At 45.3% G+C, this 26,321-nt stretch overlaps 1 protein-coding gene across 6 annotated transcripts in view; it reads right to left on the reverse strand.

Moving 5' to 3' along the window:
* Positions 1-4,211: 4,211 nt before the first annotated feature.
* The window catches only part of ormdl2 (ORMDL sphingolipid biosynthesis regulator 2), a 79,220-nt gene continuing 57,110 nt past the window's right edge, over positions 4,212-26,321 (reverse strand). Inside the window, exons 7-11 of one of the 6 annotated variants that reach the window (XM_078534777.1) lie at positions 25,382-25,535; positions 16,879-17,096; positions 9,354-9,538; positions 7,243-7,394; positions 4,212-4,633 (exon numbers count right to left, since the gene is read on the reverse strand). In XM_078534777.1, the coding sequence (XP_078390903.1) occupies positions 4,498-4,633; positions 7,243-7,394; positions 9,354-9,527 (462 nt within the window). In that variant the 5' untranslated portion in view covers positions 9,528-9,538; positions 16,879-17,096; positions 25,382-25,535 and the 3' untranslated portion in view covers positions 4,212-4,497. Of the gene's footprint in view, positions 4,634-7,242; positions 7,395-9,353; positions 9,539-11,617; positions 11,733-12,158; positions 12,240-16,878; positions 17,097-25,381; positions 25,536-26,321 lie in introns of those variants that run through there. The other 5 variants (XM_078534773.1, XM_078534774.1, XM_078534776.1 and 2 more) reach the window with 5 other exon arrangements.

Below are 26,321 nucleotides of genomic sequence, written 5' to 3' on the forward strand. Positions count from 1 at the left end.
CTCTGTTCAATAACCCCAGTTGGATAAATGCAAAGTGAGAATAAGATCCCAGCTTCAATCCGCCTTCAGTTGCTGTTGGACCTGCTAACTATTTGCGGCACTTTGTGTTTTTATTTTAGAAAGATTTCTAAATTATTTTAATTTGCTGAGTAAGATTTAAAATTCTGCAAAGTTTCTGTGCTGTGAATGTGTTCACTCCAGGACCATTTTCAGATTAGCCCTAGCTATTTCACTTGACACATTCACACATGCAGGCTTTCACCTAATCAGTACAGGCTAGGTTTAAGCCCAAAGTCTGGAAGTGTAAGAACATTGTTGTACCACTGCATGAAGTCTCTCAGTTTATTTGTTTAATTACTCTAATTGCCATGTTTCGCACAGCAAGATTCCACAAGCAACACTCCAGTTAATCTGTCTGGTGTTGTTGAGCAAGGAATGATTACCAGGAGAACTTCCTGTCCTCTTCCACTAGTACTCTGGGATGACATCCATTAGAATAGGGCTACAATTCAATAATGCATTTGAAGTACAGCACAACCACCAATGCAGCACTCCCTCAGTATTGCACTAGAGTGCCAGCCTAAAAATCACATGCTTAAGTCCTGAAGTGGGTCTTGAATACGGGATCTTCCAACACCGAAGACTAACTGAGTCATGCTGCCACAAGTTAAGGAAAGGATAAAAGCACATTAAAAGTACTCTCTAGCTTCATTTTGGGGCTTAGATTGCAAAATGTGCCCATGGAGAGAACTGTAATGTAAAGCGAATGGAAGTTTCCATTTTGAGGCATCACTCATTCACTATTCAGTCTCTTTACATAATCTAAAAATTTATATTTCTACAGCATCTTTCACAATCTCAGGATATCCCAATGTGCTTTACAGCCAATGAAACATAATCACGTGTATTGCTGAAAAAAGAGACATGCTGTCGAAGCTTTTTATCTTGCACTCATCAGGACAGACACAACAATGCCAAATTTCAAAGGGAGCAACAATTACGCATGTGAAAAAGATGCTGTTTGGCTGGCAAGGTGACTTATTGGTCACAGCATTGCCATGGAGCTATTGTTCCCCCCCATGCTTTTGTTTAATTCAAAAAAAGGCACACTGCATGGTCACAGAATCACAGTGCAGAAGAGGCCCTTCGGCCCATCGAGTCTGCACCGACACGTGAGAAACACCTGACCTACCTACCTAATCCCATTTACCAACACTTGGCCCATAGCCTTAAATGTTATGACGTGCCAAGTGCTCATCCAGGTGCTTTTTAAAGGATGTGAGGCAACCCGCCCCCACCACCCTCCCAGGCAATGCATTCTAGACCGTCACCACCCTCTGGGTAAAAAAGTTTTTCCTCACATCCCCACTAAACCTCCTGCCCCTCACCTTGAACTTATCCCCCTTGTGACTGACCCTTCAACTAAGGGGAACAGCTGCTCCCTATCCACTCTGTCCATGCCCCTCATAATCTTGTACACCTCGATCAGGTCGCCCCTCAGTCTTCTCTGCTCCAACGAAAACAACCCAAGTCTATCCAACCTCTCTTCAGAACTTAAATGTTTCATCCCAGACAACATCCTGGTGAATCTCCTCTGCACCCCATCCAGAGCAATCACATCCTTCCTATAATGTGGTGACTAGAACTGCACACAGTACTCCAGCTGTGGCCTCACCAAGGTTCTATACAACTCCAACATGACCTCCCTACTTTTGTAATCTATGCCTTGATTGATAAACGCAAGTGTCTCATATGCCTTTTTCACCACCCCACTAACATGCCCTTTCGCCTTCAGAGATCTATGGACACACACGCCAAGGTCCCTTTGTTCCTCAGAACTTCCTAGTGCCATGCCGTTCATTGAATACTTCCTTGTCAAATTACTCCTTCCAAAGTGTATCACCTCACACTTTTCAGGGTTAAATTCCATCTGCCACTTATCTGCCCATTTGACCATCCCGTCTACATCTTCCTGTAGTCCAAGACACTCAACCTCACTTAACCACCCGGCCAATCTTTGTCATGTTCCTTTTGCTTGCAGAAAACAAATCCCTACGTATAAATATGCATAGTTTCTAGCAAGCGTAAGTGAGCCACATTGCAAGCCAATTGATCATTTTAAATTGGTTGTCAATGTAATTCTTAGCACATTTGGGACTGTTCAGCAAGTGCTGTCCAATCGCGACATCACATTTAACATTAGACATTACACTCTGAGTTTTGCAGACATGACCTAGCTTAATAATTCTACATGAGACTATGTCTCATTTTAGCATTATCAATCTGCTTGGCACTGAACACTGGCACAACCTTAGAGCTCAGAGGCATTCAATAGATAATCACCTGTTTGTTGAACTATGTTGTTGATATCCCAAGTTTGGTCTTTGTTGTGCATCTATCGCAGGTGTACAGTTACTTGGTATACAGAACTTGGGTATTGCTGAGAAAGAGACATGCTGTTGAAGCTTTTCATCTTGTACTCATTAGGACAGATGCAAGACTGCCAAATTTCAAATGGAGCAACAATCTATGCATGAGAAAAGGGTGCTGATTGGTTGGCAAGTCGACACTGAGTGGTCAAGGCTGAGTGGAGAATGCACCAAAAAGCAAATGTTTTTGTTTAATTCAAAGGAGGCAAGTTCCTTTCTCCAGACACCCCTTTTCTTATGCAGTATTAAATTGCTACTCCCTTTGAAATTTGGCATTCTTGCATTTGTCCTAACGAGTGCAAGATGAAAAGCTTCAACAGCATGTCTCTTTTTTCAGCAACACTCAAGTTCTACAATACCAAGCGATTAGTAGTAATCACTTGCGTTGTGGCAGTCGCTGCATAGTAACAATCCCAAAAGCAGCAACATAATACTGACGATGTAATCTGTTTTAGTGATATTGGCTGAGGGATACATGTTGACCAGAACCTGGGAGAAAACTCCCTTATTCTTTTATTGAATTAGTGTCATGGGATCTTTAACAAATCCACCAAGGAGGACAGATGGGTTTGGTTTATTGTTCCATCTGAAAGATGGCACCTTGAAAACTTCAGCCCTCCATGAGTACTGGTACCAGGGGGAATGTTATTCTAGATTTTTGTACTCAAGTCTCTGGAGTGGGATTTGAACCCATAACCTTTCAACTTGTGGATGAGCATACTATCCACTGAGCCACAGTTGATGCTTAGTTAACTAATCACCGTAGGTAATGTTAAACTGCATGAACGCTTGTGTTTAAGTAGGTAAGCGGCTTATAAAAGTGAGAAACCTGTAGTTCAATGCCTCAAGAAGTACAGTAGTTGAAAGAGTTCAGTTTGGCTTTGCATTGGTTTGTGCTTCTGCCCATTCTTGCTAACCACAATGGGAACTGTATTAGAACTGTGACTGCAAACTGAACTATCATTAATGAATGAATGCATGGAAATAACTTAATTTCAGAAATGCTCAACTGAGCTAATTACTTTGACTGCACAGGTGTGAAATGTTTCCATTCTTGACACCTATAGTGAGATTGCTTTTATTGCAAAATTATGCTGTGGGCTTATGTATCAGGGACCTGGTTGAGACTGACTAACCTCAGTATTAGAATTAACTCCCCATTAAACAGCGCTAAACTAGAATGTGAATAATTCTTGGATCAGTGGTTTATATGGTTCAATATAGTCATAGTTGTGCAATAGGCTTAGCACTGGGCTTTGGCATTGTCACCTATGGAATGACTAATTAAGTTAAGTACTGTAGGTGGTAAAATGCTGAAATTTCACAATGTTACTTATCTGTAGTGTTAAAGGGCTGCAATTTCAAGCAATGCCAGACTTGAGGGCCTCTCATTGTCACACCACAGCATTTAACCCTTTCTAAAGTTGTTTAAAAGCTAGGATAGCACAACCTCAATCAGCTTTGTAGAGTGAAAGAAAAAGGAATGAGACTGACTCCCGGCTCAGTCTGTATTGCTGGAGTAGGTTGCAAGGAGAGGTCAGATCAGATCAAGCAGCAGCTCTGCCATGGTTACAGATAGAAAGGCAACAAATGGTTCTTATGCCATAGTGGGAGTGAGGAAGAAATTTTACATAAATTATTGCGTCAAGCAGTTCTTTCCAAGTTATTAAAGACTAATTGAGTCTTTAGTTAGGTGGAGTTTGCAATGCAATGTAGACAGGGGGCAGACTTCTACACATAGTTCTACATTCTTATACGCATTAAAACTCTTCCACACCCTCATTGACATAAACCTCTTTTATATGTGTACAATTAATGCAAAGAAGGAAAAAAAGTATAAAATTATACACGAGCAGCTTATGCACAGGAGCACAACTCATACATACAAAGTCTTTCACTTGCGCAGGTAGGAGAACAGTTGATGTTTCGAGAGGTAGTGCCAGTAGTTCCTTCATTGTCCATTGTCTCAGTACATTGTGCCCATTGGTCATGCTGGCCCCTTTCTGAGGCTGTTTGGAGCTACTGGCAGCATCACCTTTCAGCATTTGCCCAGTGGTCATGCACCCATTCAATACTTGTTGATGCCAAAGATTCGGACACCATGCAGTTGCGGGAGTTTGGGAATGAGCGCAGTGAGCAAAGATGTGGTGTTCACCAGGAAATGAACAACGTTATATTTAGTGTAGAAACTTGCCAGCATATACCTGGAAGGAAAACACAGTTTTAACGATTGTTTGCCACTTAAATAAATGCTAATTGGTAGAATCACACAGCACAGGTGGCCATTCATCCCATTGTGCCTGTGCCAGCACTTTGGATTAGTCCCATATTCCTTCTGTCATATTCCCAGTGCAGTACTGAGGGAGTGCCACACCGTCAGAGGGTTGGGCTAAGGAAGTGCTGAAAATGTTTCTTGTTCATGTATTTATCCAAATCCCTTTTGAAAGTTCCTATTGAATCTGCTTCCACTGCCCTTTCAGCAGCGCCTTCCACATCACAACAACTCGCTGTGTTAAAAAAAACTCTCGATCCCCTCCTCTTGATCTTTTGCCAATCACCTTAAATCTGGGTCCTCTAGTTACCGATGCTCCTGCCAATGGAAGCAGTTTCTCCTTTTCTCTATCAAAACCCCTCAGCATTTTTAACACCTCTATTATGTTTCCTCTTAACCTCTGCTCTTGAGGAATAAATATTTGCCCCAGGAGACTGGGGATAACTCCCCACCCCTGCTCTTCGAATCGTGGCCATGGGGTCTTTTATATCCACCTCAGAGGGCAGATAGGGCCTCAATTTAACATGCCATCCAAAAGACACCACCTCTGACAACGCAACACTCCCTCAGCATCAACCCTCCGACAGTGCGGCGCTCCCTCAGCACTGACCCTCCGACAGCGCGGTGCTCCCTCAGCGCTGACCCTCCGACAGTGTGGCGCTCCCTCAGTGCTGACCCTCCGACAGTGCGGCGCTCCCTCAGCGCTGACCCTCCGACAGTGCGGTGCTCCCTCAGCGCTGACCCTCCGACAGTGCGGCGCTCCCTCAGCGCTGACCCTCCGACAGTGCGGCGCTCCCTCAGCGCTGACCCTCCGACAGTGCGGCGCTCCCTCAGCGCTGATCCTCCGATAGTGCGGCGCTCCCTCAGCGCTGACCCTCCGACAGTGCGGCTCTCCCTCAGCGCTGACCCTCCGACAGTGCGGCGCTCCCTCAGTGCTGACCCTCCCACAGTGCGGCGCTCCCTCAGCGCTGACCCTCCGACAGTGCGGCTCTCCCTCAGCGCTGACCCTCCGATAGTGCGGCGCTCCCTCAGCGCTGATCCTGCGACAGGGCTGCGGTCCCTCAGCGCTGATCCTCCGACAGCGCGGCGCTCCCTCAGCGCTGATCCTCCGACAGCGCGGCGCTCCCTCAGCTCTGACCCTCCGCTGTAAAGCAATCCACTGATTGCTTTACAGCACCGAAGAAAACTACATCAGGTGTGACAGGCTATTCGAAATGTGAAGATACACACATTCAAACCCTCACTGATCAGCAAGAGGAACCATGGCAGAATTCCCCATCCCGGGGATACTATATCAATTATAAAACCACACTTCATGAGATTATCATACACAGAGGTGATATTTATATATTTATATTTTCATAGCATCTTTCATGATCTCAGGATGTCCCAGCGTGCTTTACAGCCAATGAAGTGCTTTAGAAGTGTAGTCACTATTGTAATGTAGGAAACACAGCAGCCAATTGGCGCTCAGCAAGATCACACAAACAGCTACATGATAATGACCAGATAGTCTGTTTTAGTGATGTGGGTTGAGGAATAAGTATTTGCCCCAGGAGACTGGGGATAACTCCCCACCCCTGCTCTTCGAATCGTGGCCACAGGGTCTTTTATATCCACCTCAGAGGGCAGATAGGGCCTCAGTTTAACGTCTCATCCAAAAGACAGCACCTTTGACAATGCAACACTCCCTCAGCATCGACCCTTCGACGGTGCGGCGCTCCCTCAGCACTGACCCTCCGACAGTGCGGCGCTCCCTCAGTATTAACCCTCCGACAGTACGGCGCTCCCTCAGCACTGACCCTCCGACAGTGCGGCGCTCCCTCAGTATTAACCCTCCGACAGTACGGCGCTCCCTCAGCACTGACCTTCCGACAGTGCGGCGCTCCCTCAGTATTGACCCTCCGACAGTGCGGCGCTCCCTCAGCTCTGACCCTCCGACAGTGCGGCGCTCCCTCAGTATTGACCCTCCGACAGTGCGGCGCTCCCTCAGCACCAGTCCTCTGACAGTGCGGCGCTCCCTCAGTATTACCCTTCTTACAGTGCAGCACTCCCTCAGCTCTGACCCTCTGACAGTGCAGCGCTCCCTCAGCTCTGACCCTCTGACAGTGCAGCGCTCCCTCAGTATTGACCCTCCGACAGTACGGTGCTCCCTCAGTACTGACCCTCCGATAGTTCAGCACTCCCTCAGTACTGACCCTCCAACAGTGTGACATTCCCTCAGTACCATCCCTCCAAACCTTCCAACAGTGCAGCGCTCTCTCAGTGCTGGCCCTCTGACAGTGCAGCATTCCCTCAGTCCTGCAGTCGGAGTGTCGGCCTTGACTTTTGTGCTAATGTTGGTCAAGTATGGCTTGAACTCATAACCTTCTGACTCCAGAAGCAAGAGTGCTACCCACTGAGCCACGGCTGACTGCCTATTAATAACTTGGAGCCCACTGGTTAGTTTCCTTCTTCCCTCTTCTGCCACAAAAAAGTTCCAGATTTTGTTTTTGTTTTAACAAATAAAGCAGTTGTACTGAAAAAAGAACCTGGACTTACAGAATTATTGGAGTGATGGTGAGAAACTTCCGTGAAGATGTAAACTGGATCCCATAATCCATTTGCTCCCAGTGTGTAAGCAATCGTGCCTTGCCCTGGTCTGGAGTCTCAAACGGTGTTCCTTTAACCGTGTGTAGAAACCAATACATTGCCTACAAACAGAGACTTGGTACATCACTTGGTGCTGACCAAGACCGTTGCAATTTTGTTAAATGGAGAGGCCATCAGCAATTATGGAACTACCTCAGAGCAACCCAGGGGATATTCAGCACAGCTGGAGCCTGTAGGTCTGTCTCCATCTTTTTCATGTTATTCTTGCTGAAGGAATTAAGGATCCATATGCAATGTCTTCCATGTGAAGATCTTGTGGTTTAAAAACCTAGGCTTTAGGCTAGAAAGTCGTGTCAGGAACATACACTGACAGCCCTATGCTAATTGTAGCAAAGATTTTAACCAGTTGTAAATAGTTAACACCCAAGTACAATATCATACCCACACATTGTGTTAGTCCATTGACATCAAAAGAATTTCTAGGTTTTTGGTTTTTATTTAATGCTAACTGTTGAGAATATACTAATCCCTATAATTTACCTTGGTGACGAATGTGTTATGATCAAAGGATCATTAACTCTTGCCAACCTGTGCTCAGGTTCAATGGGTCAGTCCATGAGTGTGCAGTCCAGGTCACCTGGCCAAAATAAAAACAAGCCTTCTATAATCATCAGTGCCATGATGATTACTGCTCTGGCATTGGCCTGAGGCAGAGAGATATGGGTTAGATCCACTGCTCTGCTCTGAGCTGCACTAAATAGGGGAACACTTGAGTGCCTTTGCAGTGCCTCCTGGTGGGGAGGGGAGGGGTGTGCAGAGTGCAGAGAAGGATTAAGACAGGATAGTCCCCTCTTCCAGGAGCATGATCAGGGAGTAGGGCATTCTACATGGACTACAGTAGTTCAAGAAGGCAGCTCACCGTCACTCCTCCAGGGCAGTTACAGAGGAGCATTACATGCTGCCCTTGCCAGCGATGCCCACATCCCATGAATTAATTTTTCAAAATTCAGCCTAGAGCAGGTGCAAGTCCAAACAGGGAGTGCTTACTTTGAAAATAAAATTATACTGAAAGTGTGTGTCTTGGACAACAGGGATCTGTTTAGTTACATTCAGGAATTTTCAGTCTGTAGTGTCCCTATCAGTGAAATTTCCAGTAATAACTGAATTCCCATCTCTTCACCTCCATCTCTCTCACTGTGTGCTTTTCCAACACTGCCCCTCTCTCTGATTTCTTGAATACATAGTAAACTGAGTAGTTCACATCCTGTCAAATACACTTAAACACTGGGACTCTCTCTGCCTCATGGTGAAGGGTAAATAAATGCCCTCCCCACCCAACCCTTCAGGAAATGGGGGCTAACTGTTTTCTGTTCTGGTCATTTTGGGAATAAGCTGTAGGACAAAATGAAAAATCAAGGAGAGCTGCAGCTCAGCAATGGTCATTGGGTGACTGCACCAAGCGGTATGCTCCACTGTTTAAGAGAAGATAGTCACAAGATCCAATTGGATGAAGATGGGTTTGGGCTCAGCTGTATTGCCACAGTGGGACAGTTCCCTGGCACTAGCTGCCTTGGGTCACTTTTGAAGAATAGCCAGTGGCAGAAGGTGGATGGGACCTGGGGAAATAGTATCCCAGTTAGTGCACTTAAAGAGGGGAAAATGGGCAGCAAATCACACAATGAAATTTGACAGCAACAATAGGAATCCAAGTATTTAAATGTGAATGCAATGGCAAACAATGCAGAGGAAAAGATCAGCAGGGTTCCCATGCCATTATCACATCCTTCATGTGCAAACATAGGTCATGATGTGGGAGGGAAATCACAGGCAAGCTTAATCCTGTTTTTACCCAACATTCACACACGCTTGCACTTTCCACCAGGGATCACTAGATAATGGTCAAGTGGTGCCCTGGCTGCTTTTCTTTCACCCATCCATAACTGGGGTCAGTTTTCACAACATGACTGTGCGGGATGGTGGCAGCCATTTAAAAGTGTGAATTTTTGTCTCCCCACCACCCTGCCCACCAATCCCACCCCCGCCCAATCTCCATGACTCACCGAGTTGTGGATGACATGAGTGAGAGTCCACACCACAGGAATGCTGAAGAATGGAATGCTCAGCAGGACGACATGGAGGATTCCGACTAAAATGAGGTAGGCCAGCCAGATTCCCCGGCTGTTCATTATCCGGGTGTTTGGATTAACCTCACTGTGAGCGACACCAACATTCATCCTGTCTCCTACTTTAAAGAAGGGGAAAGTTCAAAAAAGAAAGTGGCCCTCATTCTCTTTCCTCCACTTATAGCTGCTGGCATCTGTCTGCATAACCGGGTAAAGCAGAATGATACAGTTTACCCAAAAACAGAAATAGTAAAAGTTAAGCATAGTTTTTTCAGGTATTGCACACAGGGAGAGTAAAGGTTATTAGTCAGGTTCCACCCAAAGCCAGTATTTGCACTACTTCTAAGACTTATAATGCAAAGCTGACATATTGGAACAGCAAATAGAACCTTGCACTTATCTAGCCAGTCAATTTGCGCACAGCAAGACTCCACTGACAGCAATGGGACAGCCGACTATTAAATCTGTTTATTTTAATGATAAATGTTGGTCCCAGGAAACCAGGGAGAACTGCTCCCTGCTCTTCTTCAAAATAGCGGCCGTGGGACCTTATATATCCACCCGAGAAGACAGGCAGGGGCCTCAGATTAACATCTCATCCAAAAGGCGGCATTCCAACAGTGCAGCGCCCCCTCAGTATTAACCTTTCAACAGTGCAGCACTCCCTCAGTACTGCACTGGGAGTATCAGGCTTATTTTTGTGCTCACGTCTCCAGAATGGGCCTTGAAGCCACAGCTTTCTGACTCAGAGGCAAGAGTGCTACCCACTCATCCATGGCTGAAATGGAAAGGGTGCCATTCATATTATGTACTGCTTACTGTTTTGAAAGCAGAGTTCCTCTCCCTGCACTGATCCCCGACCCCGCCTCGTGGCTCAGTGAGGAGGGGAGGTACCAATACACGAGAGGTGTTCAAGCTTCATGAATACAGCTGCATGGTGAACTCCTGATCACAGCCACACTGAGGCGAGGAGATACCAAAAATATTGTACGTCCAGTGTGAAATGGGCTTGGCGGCCTCATTCCAGACAACGCAAGACTGCCACAGTCGGGATGAAATTGACCTCCAGGTGCATTTGTACCATTTGCGCATTTTGCCAGGTCCATTTTGCGCTATTGGTGCACAGAGCAGAGCTACCCCAGGTTTTCCACCATTGCCTCATTTAAATCAGGGCTTATGCACTCCTGCCTTAATTCATGTCAAGCAGTGAAGCAGGAATTGGTGCATCTTTATTTTTTAAGGTGACATTGTACTTCCTGTTGGTGGCAAAGTTTGAACCTGGACTTTTTCCTCCTGTGTCCTTGCTGCTATGAGGCAGGAGACGGTTAATGATAGGGGACAGGGAAGGATAGGCTGTGTCAGAAAACATGCAGGTGAAAAGTGTTGAACAGAAATAATTTGCTCTTCTGACCAGCTCCACCTTCTACCCTCTATAAACTTGAGCTCATCCAAAACTTTGCTGCCTGTATCCTAACTTGCACCAGTCCCATTCTCCCCCCCACCCTCCCTGTGCTCCCAGCTGCCTTGGACCTAAGCTCTGGAGTTCCCTCCCTAAACCCCTCTTTCTCTCCAACTTTAAGCCAACCCTTCTGGCCTACCTTGTTAACCAAGTTATTGGCCATCTTCCCTACTCCTAATGTCAATTTTTTCTCTGATAATTGCTCCTGTGAAGTGCCTTGGAACGTTTTACTATGTTAAAGCTGTTATATAAATACAGGCTGTTTAAATGAAACATCAAAAGGCACCTCACCACGTCACAGATTCCACAAATGGGCCAAGGTAATATCATCGAATTAGCTGATTTTGCAAGATCTTTTGTGGGATTCAAGCATGTGGAGAAGCAGTAAAATCAACTGCACGGTGATACAGTTAGTTTGTGCATACCACAGGGTTTAAGATCAATCAAACATTCTTTAAGGGGTGAAAAGGTAGCCGACAAGTTCTTCTCTTTGTTTGAAATTGGATCCTCCTTGGAGGAGGGACAGGTGGGATCTCTTTGGGATCAAGATAACACCATTAGCAATGGAATTCATGATCTCTATGGCAGACTCAGTGGTCTGATACCTGAGCCAACTAGCTCCACAGTAGCTCAGGGCACTATTGAAAACTCAGCAGCCAGCTTGCAGAAATCCACCCAGCTCCATAAGGTAGATTTATAGTTGAACAAGCAGCAGGGGCACTCTGACTTACGTGGTTTTTACCTGTTTAATCTTTCCCTAGGTGTAGTTGGAGTCTCCAAATCATTGACTGTTACCAACCTTCACCCAAGTTTTATGAGCTTGGTCCCTGCAGGGAAAGGTCAGACACCCTGGTCAACTGACCAAAAGAATAGGTGAACAGTGTCAGTTGACATTACAACACCATCAAAAAATATTCTCCTGCACCTTCTAAAAAGCGTTTGGCATTTTGTTAGGAAATCCCTTTAAAGCAACAGGCAAAGTACATCATCCGCCAGGAAAATCCCTACCACCGCTGAAATAAGTTGCTAGTGAGGACCAAACATTTCTTAAAATGCTCATCGACTTGTTTTTACAGAAAATAAAAGAAAATAAGTAGAAGAGGGCGAGGTGGAATTGACTGTTTTCTCAGTGCTGGCCGGAAGCCTGTCCCTTTAAAGCAAATGGCAGTAAAAAGGGCCTGTTAACATTTAACTTATCTGCTTAATTAAAACCAAACGGAGAATTACATCTTCAAAAGCATTTTAACCCCACACTGAAACCAATAACAAACCCCCTCACTCACCAGCTTCTTCAACTACGATCAGGAAGGCCTCCACTGCTCAACCTAACCTGTCACCGCCAAGTCCGCCTACCTCAGCTGCTGTTTGGCTGATCGAGCTCGGTTCGCCCTGTGATTGGCTGCCCCCAACGTCAATCACCTGCTGCACCCACCCACCCACCCGACTATCACTATAGGTTGCACGGCGGTTAGCAACGATTCGCCTGACGGGAACGAGAAGCTCCGGGGGGAAAAAAAACCGAAGCCAACAGAAAATACACAGGTTAAACCACAACATATTCCCTCTCCTGTTTCAAGGCGGCGATTGTTAGTTTCTAATTTTTATGTTGAGTGACAAAAATTGAAAATCAAGTTTTGATTTTTTTTAAAAAAAGCAACAGTTTATTTCATAGTTTCTGGTGCTGCCATGGTACCAGGTAGATATGGTACCAGGTAGATATGGTACCAGGTAGATGTGGTACCAGGTAGATATGGTACCGGGTAGATGTGGTACCGGGTAGATATGGTACCAGGTAGATGTGGTACCAGGTAGATATGGTACCGGGTAGATGTGGTACCGGGTAGATATGGTACCAGGTAGATGTGGTACCAGGTAGATATGGTACCGGGTAGATGTGGTACCGGGTAGATATGGTACCGGGTAGATGTGGTACCAGGTAGATATGGTACCGGGTAGATGTGGTACCGGGTAGATATGGTACCAGGTAGATGTGGTACCAGGTAAATATGGTACCGGGTAGATGTGGTACCAGGTAGATATGGTACCAGGTAGATGTGGTACCGGCTAGATATGGTACCAGGTAGATATGGTACCAGGTAGATATGGTACCAGGTAGATGTGGTACCAGGTAGATATGGTACCAGGTAGATATGGTACCAGGTAGATGTGGTACCAGGTAGATATGGTGCCAGGTAGATGTGGTACCAGGTAGATATGGTACCAGGTAGATGTGGTACCGGGTAGATGTGGTACCGGGTAGATGTGGTACCGGGTAGATGTGGTACCGGGTAGATGTGGTACCGGGTAGATGTGGTACCGGGTAGATGTGGTGCCGGGTAGATGTGGTACCGGGTAGATGTGGTGCCGGGTAGATGTGGTGCCAGGTAGATGTGGTACCAGCTTGAGGGGGTGAGAATCCGAGCTCCCACCGACCTGGGCCACCCAGAAATTGGCACCTTTTACCCAGTCCACAAATGGGGTCAGAAAGGTGCAGTTTTGGAGGGGGGGAAATGCCTTAAAACAAATTATTTCAATTACTGTACAGGCTCAACATTAAGCTGGTTTGGGTTTGTTATAATCCCACAACACCTCATATTTCAAACTCCCATCCCCATGTCCTTTGAAGCTGCCCTATTTCTAACCCACCAACCCTTACAACACCCGTATCCCCAATCTCTGCACTCATGTAATTCTGGCCTCTTGAACATGCCTTGATTCCCTTCGCTCCACCATTGGCAGCTGTGCCTTCAGCTGCCTAGGCCGTGAGCTCTGAAATTCCCTCCCTAAACCTCTCTGACTCTCTACCATCCACCCTAAAGATGCCCTTTAGAACCTACCCATCCAAATTTTTGCTACTCTCACCCATTCAAATTTTTGCTACTCTCACCCAATATCGTTCTTTGGTCCGGCATCCATTTTTTTTGTTCATGTCCCTGTGAAATGTCTTGAGATGGTCTCTGTTAAAAGCGCTAGATAAACGTAAGTCCTTGTTATAGATTAGGTGGCCAGCCATTTGCAGGATTCAAAATATTGTGTGCCCACACAAATGCAGTTGTCAAACAAACATGCATTATAAAATAGCCCCACAGGATGCTTGTATTTGAATGTATAACCTAGCCCGTAGATCCGTTCCAATCATTTTGATTTATCTCTTGGAGGGGCCTTCATTCAAGGGCCATGGCTGCAATGAGCACATACAGATTAACCAGTCTGGGATATGTGTTCTCTGCAGCCTGCAGAAACAGCTATTGTAACCAATTTTAATCCTATGTGAGCCTTAACCAGCAAGAATCCAATAAATCCAAAAAAATGCTTGTCACTGTTTCCCAATGAGAATCCACTGATCTGGGGCATTTGGAAGAAGAGCAAGACATTCGAGGGATGTCAGACAGAGGAATGCACAAGAGGTACTATGGGCACCCCCACCAGCTCCTACATAGCAGGGTCTGCAGACAGAGGTGCCTCACTTTGACAGTCGATTAGAGCGTGTGGAGGCTGCTATTTCCCAAGAAAAGTGGGACAAGCAGAGCAATGGCACCCATGGTATGGGAACACTTGACTAAGCGCAATGTTGGATGTTCCCCCCAGTTGTCGCATATCATGATTTCAGTGGCAGTGCATTAAGGGAGGCGTGCCAAGGTGAGGAACAACTGGCTAATCAGTTGGCAGCAACTAGATCTGCAGGTCCTGGCACATGTTTCTGACAATGACGATGAGAAACTTTCTTGATGGGCTCTAAGTCATTATAAACTGATGCAGAGCCATGGCTACCATGCAGTACAGGGCTGGCACTGCCAGTGAGAGTGAAGCTCAGTTCAGCTCCAGGGAAACTTGGCTTCACCTCCTTGCATGTATGCTGCAAAACTGACCTACAGTGACAGTGCCATGGATGAGGACAAAGGGCAATGCTCCTCACACCTGCCTCATGCAGCTTTACCTCCACTTCAGCAGCCTTCAAACAGGAATCTGCTCTGTCATGTGCCTGTGTGGCACCTTGGAAAGAAAAAAAATACATTTCCATAGCACCCTTCATGACCGTAGGATATTCAAAGTCGCTTTACAGCCAATGAAATATTTTAAAAATGTAATCATTGTGGTCATGTGGAAATGCAGCAGACAATTTGTGCACAGCAAACTCCCGCTAACAGCAATATGGTAATGACCATTTAATCTGGTTTAATGATGATGGTTGTGGGATAAATATTGGCCCCAGGACACCGGGGAAACTACCCTGCCCTACTTTGAAATAATGTCATGAGAACATTTACGTTCACCTGAGAGGGCAGAAGGGGCCTCAGGTTAACAACTCATCCAAAGGACAGTACCTCCGACAGTGCGGTGATCCCTCAGTGCTGACCCTCCGACAGTGCGGCACTCCCTCATTACTGACCCTCCGACAGTGCGGCGCTCCCTCAGTACTGACCCTCCAAAGGTGCGGTGCTCACTCAGTACTTACCCTCCAACAGTGCGGCAATTCCTCAGTACTGACCCTCCGACAGTGCGGCACTCCCTCATTACTGACCCTCCAACAGTGCGGCGCTCCCTCAGCACTGACCCTCCGACAGTGCGGCGCTCCCTCAGCGCTGACCCTCCGACAGTGCGGCGCTCCCTCAGCACTGACCCTCCAACAGTGCGGCGCTCCCTCAGTACTGACCCTCCGACAGTGCAGCACTCCTCAGTACTAATGCTGCAACAGTGCGGTGCACCCTCAGTACTACATGGTGGGCATAAGCCTGGATTTTGTGCTCAAGTTGCTGGAGTGGGACTCAAACCCACAACCCCCTGACTCAGAAGCGAGAGCACTAGCCTCTGAGTCACAACTGACATCTTTCCCTTCACTGATGCTTTCCACCTCCAAATCCTGTGTGCCTTGCCAGAGGCCGCTAATGGGCTAAGTTGCCTTCTGAATCTTTCCACCCCCCCCGCCATCCGCATTCTCTGTTAATTATCCCCCACCCTTTAATCCACTGCCACCATGAGTGTACTCCCTGCACTCTTCTCCTTCACACCAAAAACTGTGCTTAATTTTAATAATGAGCTGAGCTTGGAAAATTAGATGCACAAGAACCTGTTTTTAACCAACTCAAATAGAAACAGTAGAAAATCTAGGCTCTTGGTCCTCCCTGTAACACCAACTGGAATCTTCACCATGCACTGGACACCTGGACTGGTGGTAAAACCTAACAAGTTGAGGGTCACTTGGCTGAACTTTAATCTGCTCCTATTATCGTAACTTTTGCCAAACAAAATTAGTTCTAATTTTTGCAACAAGTCTGTCTGAGCCCAAAAGCTTAAAGCAGCAGTTTCCAGCTCTTATTTTGCTAAGTGTATTAGTTACCCACAGAAGAATAAGGCAAGGCTGGAGCCCAGATCTTCTTCAATATATTTATGTTATGTTCTGGCCTTTGACAGACATGTTTTACGTTAAGATATTGATCAGGCAAATCAGGATTCAGTGAAAAATCTCAATCCCTATGTATTTCCATATTTTTCAATATCAGCTCCCATTTGCAATTTGTCTACACAGTCACTGGAATCAATGAGAGTTGTAGAGGCTGGAGAATGCTACAGAGGTAAGGAGGGGGCAAAGAGGCAATGGAGGAATCTATACACAAAGATGGAAATTTTAAATTCGAGGTGTTGGTGGACTGGGAGCCAATGTGGGTCAGTGTCCATTGAAGAGATGGGTGAACAAAGTATTAACAGCACTGAAACAGGCCATTTGCTTCACTTGATCCATAACAGTGTTTTTGCTCCACACGAGCTTCCTCCTACCCTTTTCATCTCACCCCCATCACCGTAACCTCTTATTCTTCCCTCCCTCATGTTAATCCAGCTTCCCCTCACTTCAACATTCTCCCCACTCTCTGGGTAAAGAAATTTCTCCCGAATTCCCCAATTGGATTTATTAGTGACTGTCTTACATTCACGGCCCCTAGTTCTGGTCTTCCCCACAAATGGAAACATCTTCTCTGCGTTTATCCTACTGAACCCTTTCATTACCTTCGAGACCTCTATGAGGTCGACCCTCAGCCTTCTCTTTTCTGCCTGTTCAGTCTTTCCCGATAGTTATAACCTCTCAGTTCTGGTATCATCCTTGGTGCGAGTGAGGATTGGGGCAGCAGAGGATCACTTATGGTGAACAGAAAACAATTCTTCAAATACTCGGACTGTGAGCTGATTCCACACAAAGTGTCTTGAAAGATTCGCATCTCTTGGCTCTGTTTAAGGAAACACAGTTAAAATATTTTAGCATCTGCTTTGATGAAATGGTCTACATTTTTCCAATGTACTTAAATCATGTTGCAGACAGTGCAGACGCAACAGTTGGACAACTCCCTGGGTGTTCTGTTATGTTTGGCTTCTCGTTCAGAGAATGCAGTTATTTATTTGACAGGGATATCTCCTCTCAGACCTGTCATCACCACTTGATCTTCCCAGAGGTGCCCGTAAGTCTCTTCTCACAGGAGTTCCATCAGAAGCAGGCTGCAAGGGAATTTCCTTGCCTGATCTGATGCAAGATGGGAATTAAGTGATGGGCTTACTAGAGATGAGCACCCTAATATCACAGCATTTCAATGCTCATGAGCCTCACAGGCTGTGGGATGCAGTTTTTTTTGTGATTCCATATCAGGGGGACATACTGAGCTTTTCTTCCCCATGCAGAGAAGATTCAGAGGGCAAATAGATCCAGCTCCTCCTCACACACTTTTTAATAATCAGTTCTGAAGCAGTATAGGGAGCAGATTGCTGACTCCACTCACTCTCAGCAACTAAAGGTTACTCTATAGAATTCAAAACATGCACTCTTTGTGCACACCCTGCCATTGGCAACCTGCTGTCCCCCCCCTTGACTTGGCTTGTCTTTTCTCCCCTTCATGTCATAACATGCATCACTCCACAATCAAGAGTGGCAGGAAGGTGCCCTGCTACCTGGTCTCTACCAATACTGCTCTCAAACTAGCTTCCAGGGTGGATGTGAGATTGGCCTGTACACAATTTCTTCTCCATTTTTCCCTAACTCTCCATGGCTAGAGTATGAACTAAGCTTTCCTTAACAACAACGGGTGAGATGGGAAAGTGGAAAATTGCTGATAGAAGCTAACATTAAACAATCCCATGGTGCACCGTTGTTGGAGGTACCATGAAGCTTTGTCATAGCTGCTCCGGAAGGTGCCTAACCTCAGAAGAGCAACTCTACTGCACCACGTCCATGCAAGCCATCCAAATGGCCATGTGTAGTTCCCATACACCTACTAGGAACTCTATGAGTTATCTCACTCCAAGTCATTCCACTCTGGGATCATCCCAGAGATTTCACCCCAGAACACCAAAGTGAAAGGGAATGGTTCTAACCCTTGTAAATTCCCAAAGTTACTAGAGCACAACTTAACTTTTCACCAAATAGGTAAAGTACATCCAACATCTAGATTTTTGGATGGTCTGAAACCATTGTTTTTAATTTTAAAAACATTCAGAAATGGATATTTCAGTACGGGGAGATTAGGACTCCTCCACTACAGACAGGACAGGTTGTATAAATAAAAACAGAAAATGCTGGAAAAACTCAGCAGGTCTGACAGCATCTGTGGAGAGAGAAACAGAGTTAACATTTCGAGTCCGTATGACCCTTCTTCAGAACTTCTTTGGTTGCATAAACTTGGCTTGTATTTCCTTGAGATTACCTGATTAAAGCGTGATCTAATCGAGGTGTTTAAAATTATTAGAGAGAGATTTTGTGTAGAGAAACAATGTCTGATGATGGGGGAATCCAGAACAAGGGGGTATCGTTTTTAAATTAGAGCTAGGCCATTTCAGAGCGAAATTGGGATGTGCTTTTTCAGACACAAAGGGTAGTGGAAATCTGGAACTCTATCCCCTAACCATCTGTGGATGCTGGGGGTCAATTGGAGCTTTGAGGACCGAAAGAAAGACTTGCATTAATGTAGTGTTTTTCCTGACCACTGGACATCTCAAAGTGCTTTACAGCCAATTAAGTTTTTTTTACAGTGTAGTTGCTGTTGTAATGTGGGGAACACAACAACCAATTTGCGCACAGCAAACTCCCACAAACAGCAATGTGATAATGACCAGATAATCTGCTTCAGTGATGTTGGTTGAGGGATAAATATTGGTCATGACACCAGAGGAGAGCTCCCCTGCTCTTCTTAAACATAGTGCCATAGGATCTTTTACGTCCATCCAATCAGGCAGATGGGACCTCGGTTTCAAATCTCATCTGAAAGGCAGCATCTCCAACAGTGTAGCATTCCCTCAGTACTGCACTGGAATGTCAGCCTTGATTTTTTTTTTGTTCAAGTCCTGGAGTAGGACCTGAACCCAGAATTTATGACTCAGAGGTAAGAGTGCTAACAACTGAGTCACAGCTGACATGAATAGATTTTTGTTGGGTAAGAGTATCAAAGGAAATGGAGCAAAGGTGGGTAAATGGGGTTGAGAGACAGATTAGCCATGATCTAACTAAATGTCGGAACAGGCTTGTGGGAACAAATGATCTCTTCTTCCTGTATAACAGTGTGAGGGATATTCCGCTCCAGACAGACATTCTGCTGTCAGTGGAAAACATTGTCTGAAGTTGCAAACTATATGAAAAATAATGTAATAATTCAACAGCTGCAGGTGTGAAGATCGGATGAAGATACACATTCAGCTGTTAAATGGAAACTGCCTCACTTTGCCAGGTATTCAAGGCATTGGCAGGAAGTTGCCAAATCTGCTAGCTACATCTGATAGGAATGCAGCAGCACTCACCCCAGCCCACTTCATACATAAATAAGTCTTTTATTGTGCATTCTTTGCTCATCAAGGTGAAAGATGTTAATACCACAGAATGGAACATCATCCCATTTCAGGCACCTACTCATGGCTCAGTTGGTGACTTTTCTCACCTCTGAGACAGAAGTTTGTGGATTCAAGCCCCCACTCCAGCGCATAATCCAGGTTGACACCAGTGCCAGTAGTGTCGGAGGGTTAGTATGGAGGGAGCGCTGCATTGTCAGAGGGTTGGTACTGAGGGAGCAGTGCACTGTTGGAGTGGCAGTACTGAGGGAGCACCGCACTGTCATGGGGCAATACTGTTGAGGGAGTGCTCCAAGTCAGAGGGGCAGTACTGAGGGAGCATTGCACTGCTGGAGGGGCAGTGCTGCACTGGCGGAGGTGTTGTCTTTCAAATGAAACATTAAACCGAGGTCCCATCTGCCCTCTCAGGGTGAGTGTAACAGATCCCATGGCCACTATTTTAAAGTAGAACAGGGAAGTTCTCCCTGGTATCCTGGCCAATATCCATCTGTCAACCCACTTCACAAAAGCAGATTATCTGGTTCTTTATCATATTGCTGCTTATGGGAGCTTGCTTTGTACAAAATGGCTGCAGTGTTTACTACAACCAGTGAAGTACTTTTAAAGTGTAAAATGCTTTGAGACATCCTGAGGCAGTGAAAGATGCTATATAAATGCAAATCTTTCTTTCTACCATCAGCAACAAGCACTAGCAGGTTGGATATAGCATTGGCATCTACACAGCACTTATTGTCCATCCCTAATTGTCCTTCAGAAGATGATAGTGAGCTGCCTTCTTGATCTGCTGCAGTCCACGCAGTCAGTGATGGTACTCACGCAGTGCTGTTAGGGAGGGGGCAATGTTTCCACTAAGGTAGGTGTGTGTGTGTGTGTGTGTGTCTGTCTGTGTGGGTGTCTGTGTGTGTGGCCATGCGGCGGCCTGGACGGTACCATGCAGGCTGTGTACCGGCCTACATGCCGCTGTGCGTGGTCATATACACCAACAAACTGTTGGGGGCACATTGGTGGGGAGTGCCAGGATTCTGATCCGGCGAGAGTGAAGGAACAGCGATATATTTCCAAGTCAGGACGGTGAGTGGCTTGGAGGGGAATTTTCAGGCAGCGGTGTTCCCATCTGTCTGCTGCCCCTGTCCTCCTAAGTGGTAGTGATCTGCTGTAGGCGGGAATGCAACACCTGCTCCCAGGTCTGTGCCTGTGCCACTTTGCAAGAGGTATACAAAAACAGCCTGAGGATGACTATTCCTTTGACTCCTTCAGGCAGCTCCCTACAGCGTAGCTCAACTGGTGGCCCAGGAGTCCGTGGTTGGACACTAGCACACTGCACCATGATGGTTATATGTAGAAGCAAGGCAGCAGGTGGTCTTTGGAAAACCAAATTGGAATAAGTTTCTTTGTTTATTCGTTTTCACCACAGCCTTAGTTGGGCTGTTGGTATCGTCTTGCTTCTTCTCTGGCTTTCTTCAAGCCTCCCTCAGTCCACGTCTCAAGGTTATCCATTCGATTTTTCTTCTTCCTCTTCTGTTTTTACTCTCAATTTTGTTGCTCGGACAAGGTTGTTGGGTCTTTGTTTCCAATGTCCGTACTTGCCTATCTTTCTCTCTCTAACGGCACTTGGCAACCCTTTTGATTCCTGAACTCTTGATCTAACCCATTCATTTGTCTTTCTGTCCATCCCACTGATTCTGAGAATCCTCCACCATACCCACATTTCAAAAGCTGTTATCCTCCTCTCAGCCTCTTTCTTCAGGGTCCAACTCCAACAGCCATAGAAGTGCAAATAGAGCGCAATAAATAATTTCATTTTTTAAAAATCAGCTGTCCTGTCACTGTGTATTCCAGAGCTCAGTCTACTTTCTTGACATGAAAACCCAAATTAATATCTCCAGATGGTAAGCCCACATTTTCAATAAAATTATTCAAACACATTGAAACAAGACTGACTCATTGTCTGGGTCAAAATCCTGGCACTCCCTCCCTACACCACATGGACTGCAGCGGTTCAAGAAGGCAGCTCACCACCTTCTGAAGGACAACTAGAGATGGGTAATAAATGCTGGCCCAGCATCGAAGCCCACATCCCATGAATGAATTTTAAAAACATGTTCTAGAAGGAAAGCCAGGTGGAAATAACCTTTCTAGAGATCATCGCTGCCCTCTCTGATCATTAGGGCTAAAGGTAATATGTTACTAAGATGATCAATAACCCCAAATTAAGGGTTTCTGAGTCAAAGGTGCAAAGTGATTATCAATCAGCCTTTCTATTCTCTATAGATACTGTTTCTTTAAACTTACCTCTCATTGCTTGTAAGCTGCAAATACTCTTTCCTACACCTACTTCCTTCTCTATGCATCCTAACTGTGTTGAAATCAAGACTTAGGCCTAGATTTTCACTATGACAGACAGCCTCTCCCCCATGGTGAAAATAGCTGAAGAGGCCCGAATCCAGAAGGCCCGTCCCTGAACACAGCACCTACCATTTTCATGGGGCCAGGAATGGGCCTAGGTCAGGATTTGCGCATCTGCATTTCGCAGAGGTAGCTGCCCATAGAAATCAGCAGTTGCCTCCCCTCATGTGATTTTGGTGTGAGAGGTGTCTGAAACCTGACGTGTGCAGTTTAGACTGGATAGGAGTAGGTTTGAACTTTGTGGATTCATTTGGATAGACAGGGTACCCTTTTGGAGAAGTAAAGTACCCTTTGGATATGGTCCTGGGACACCTTGGGGGAGGTCAGGTGCCCTTTGGGATTGCTAAAAGTAGGCATGAATGTGTGTAAAAAGTATGTAAACTCATTGGAACTGTAAAGCTCATTGGAATTGTCAAAAACAACTGTCAAAGGTATCAAGATGAACTGTCAAAGGGAGCTGGCAAGCTATCAAGGCATTTAAAAGTCCTGCCCTCTAACTCAGCTTTTATGAATGAGTTTTTTAAAAATAAAGTCTGCAATAGACACTTGGAACTTTATTTTATTTAATCTCAGCACTCTTTACTTCTTGCAATAAATCTTACCTAAAGCACCTCTTTCCCCTATGCACCGAGTTCTCACTTTGAACCAAATTCCCAAATATACTCATTCAGTCTCTGTCTCATCAGGCCAAAGTCTCCCCTCTGTGACCGTGCATCTCTTGCTTGGAGGGTTGTAGGGGCTGGAGGAGGTTATAAAGACAGGGAGGGATAAGACTATGGAGGGATTTGAAAACAAGGATGACAATTTTAAAATCAATGCTAATTACTATCTACTGCCCCTTAACTGATGAATCAGGATTCCTTCATATTGAATATCATTTGAAGGAAACTGAGGGAAGCAAGGGCATAGAATATTTTCTGGGCAGGCGACTTCAAAGGCCTCAAAGAGGGCCTGGATTTAATGCCTCATCGGAAAGGTGGCACCTCCAAAAGTGCTGTGTTCCCTCAGTACCATCCTTCTAACAGTGTGGCGTTCCCTCAATACTGCACCTCCAACAGTGCAGCATTCCCTCAGTACTGACCCTCCTACAATGCGGCACTCCCTCAGTACTGACCTAAAACAGTGCAGCTTTCCCTCAGTACTGACCCTTCCACAATGCAGCGCTCCCTCAGTACTGACCTAAGACAGTGCAGCATTCCCTCAGTACTGACCCTCCCACAATACGGCACTCCCTCTGTAGTAACCTAAAACAATGCAGCATTCCCTCAGTACTGACCCTCCCACAATGCGGCACTCCCTCAGTACTGACCTAAAACAGTGCAGCACTCCCTCAGAACTGACCCTCCAACAGTGCAGCACTCCCTCAGTACTGCTTCTCTGACAGTGCAGCGCTCCCTGAGTACTGCCCCTCCAATATTGCAACATTCCCTCAACACTGGGGCTGTCAACCTGGATATTATGTTCAAGTCCCTGGAGTGGTACCTGAATGCAGAGCTTCTGACTTGAGATAAGAGTGCTACCAATGGAGGCAAAGCTGAAACCCTGATATATGAGAGTAATACATATCAATGGCAATAACATACTACAAAATAAGATTTTATATAATGTTCAGTTCTGATGAAAGGTCTCAAGTAAAAGCAATAATCTCTTTGTTCTCTCCACAAATACCCTGTTTCCAGAATTTGCCATTTTTCTTTCAGATTTCCAGCTTTTATCATTTCTGTTTCTATCTTTAGTGTTCCCTGTTTTTATTCTTCATCCCAAAATGTTGGTTAGTGCAATCGGTGCCCTAATTCACTCCATTGTCAGATATAGTGGAATACAGGGGGCAGATTTATGACTGAATGTTTTACTGAGGAGAGAGTGTCAAAGCCTATTTCAAATGTGGCCTTAATAGCAAACTGATATCAAAAAAGAGATGTAAAACCATTTCTGCATTTATTTTTGTCCTCTCTGACCTGTAATTAATGGTTTAATTGGTAAGTTACCACATTAATTCATTAACACTGTTAAATGTAATGAGACCAAAAGTACCTTTGACATCCATAAAACATGTTTTTGATGAGCATTAATAACGATTAAGCAGGAACGCAGATGGTACAATTTCGCACACAGCTCCTTTACTGTTTAAAGTTCCATTATCTTAGACTTAGGGCATACATAATAAATAGCATGTGCTCCAGCACAGGGATACTTTAATTAATGGTGTCACTGGCTTCCACATCAATCACTGCCAGTTCTCACTAAATGAAAAACATTGGTTCATTTTCAAATAGATTTCATTGATGAAATGATTAACTTGTCATTTGTTCTCTCCTCTCTCTCACTGCAAGCCTCTCTCCCTTTCTTGGTTTTGTTTCTGTTGATATTTCTGTCAATATTGCTCCATTGACCTTTCCTCGTCCTTTCTCAGCTCCAAATACTCCAATTTATGTGCTCCTCTCCTCACATCCCCATTGCATAAAACAGATGACCCATTGCACCAACTCCTACTCTAAATCATTATTTCTCAGCGTCTCACAACTGTGCAACTCTTGACCTACCCAAGTCTTCCCTACCATCTACAATCTACAGGTGTTTAAAACATAAGCTGGATTTAATCATAGAAAACATAGAAACTAGGAGCAGTAGGCCCTTCGAGCCTGCTCCGCCATTCATTATGATCATGGCTGATCATCCAACTCCATAGCCTGCTCCCGCTTTCTCCCCATACCCTTTGATAAAATCGTCCCTTTCTATTCTCAGAATCTTGTTTGGGGGTAAAGTGGGCCTTGGCTTCATCGCCTGTATGTCAGCTGTGGCTTAGTGGGTAGCACTCTTAACTCTTGAGTCAGAAGTCAAGACCTGAGTACTGAGGGATTGCTGCAGTGTCTGAGGTGCCATATTTGAGACAATGAGGTGTTAAACCCGTCTGCCCTCTCAAGTGGATGTCAAAAAATCCAATAGCACTATTGGAAGAAGAGCAGGGGAGTTCTCCCTGGTGTTCCTGCCAATATTTATCCCTCCATCAACATCACACAAAAAAAACCAGATGAACTGGTCATTATTACATTGCTGTTGGTGGGAACTTGCTGTGTGCACATTTAAAGTAAGAAATGCTGCAGTGGGTCATCAGTTCAGCACAGTGACCAAAGTTTCCGTTTCCTACACAACAGTAACTACACTTCAAAAGTACTCCATTGGCTGTAAAGCACTTTGGGACGACTTTAAGTTATGAAAGGCGCTATATAATTACAAATCCTTGTTTCTATGTTATCCAGCGAGAATCAATTCTGCAGACCTGAAATACTTGATTTGAAGTTCTAGTAGCGTCCAGTAGATGGCAGACTCTGCACAGTCTCAGCAAACTGGAAACGGTGTCGATCGCTGCTTTCTCTTGAGTCATTCTGCAACACAATACTGTGCGCCTCATTACCACTACATGGTTCAGCAACCTGCGTAGCACAGGAGAGCAATGTTCACTTGATATCCACATTATTCAACGTAGATTGAGAAACTGCAAATAATTGAATAAATTCTGTATTTTTAAAAATCAACAGCCCCCCTCCCCCCCTCTCCCAATTTTTTTTTAATAGCTGAATTAGGTTTCGGAAGGAATGAGAACGGAACTTCAATACTGTCTGGAAAAGGAGCTGGGGGGATGGGGGGAAGGTGGTGTATAGTTTAAGAACTTAATTCGAGGAAGTGAAGTCCACTAAAACATATCAGGCACCTCTAGGGCGATTTTGTAAAGAAACCTGATTATTTATTATTATAGAACTCCCAATGTCTGTAAACACGAGAGTTCACTCCAGTGATAAAAACTCACTCCAGTATCGGCTGAGATTTTAAAAAAGATCTAACCAGGTTGATTTTATTTTGGAGAGGTAAGGCGAGCTGTGATAAGAAACACAAAGGGACGTGATTTACAGACCTCCCTTTAGTGCAGGTAGTGAGGAAGTGGACCTAAAGGGTCAATCCCTCGGATAAAAGGCTTCTTTAATAAGAGAATGTAGATTTTGGTTTATCGACAAAAAATGCTTGCATCCCCTCCACAAACTTTAGCTCAGTCTGTCCAGCAGGTTGGAGGCGGGGGATCTGTATGAGAGGGGAATGGAAACTTCGGAGAAGGTTGCAAAATAAAAACTTGACTTGCATTTGAAACGGCTCAACTTTTAAATTCTACTAGAAGAGGATTTTCCCCCCGTTGCACAACAGCTTTCAATCCAATGGAGAGGAGG

The sequence above is a fragment of the Cetorhinus maximus genome, chromosome X (assembly GCF_964194155.1).
Source record: "Cetorhinus maximus chromosome X, sCetMax3.hap1.1, whole genome shotgun sequence".
Classification (NCBI taxonomy): Eukaryota; Metazoa; Chordata; class Chondrichthyes; order Lamniformes; family Cetorhinidae; genus Cetorhinus; species Cetorhinus maximus.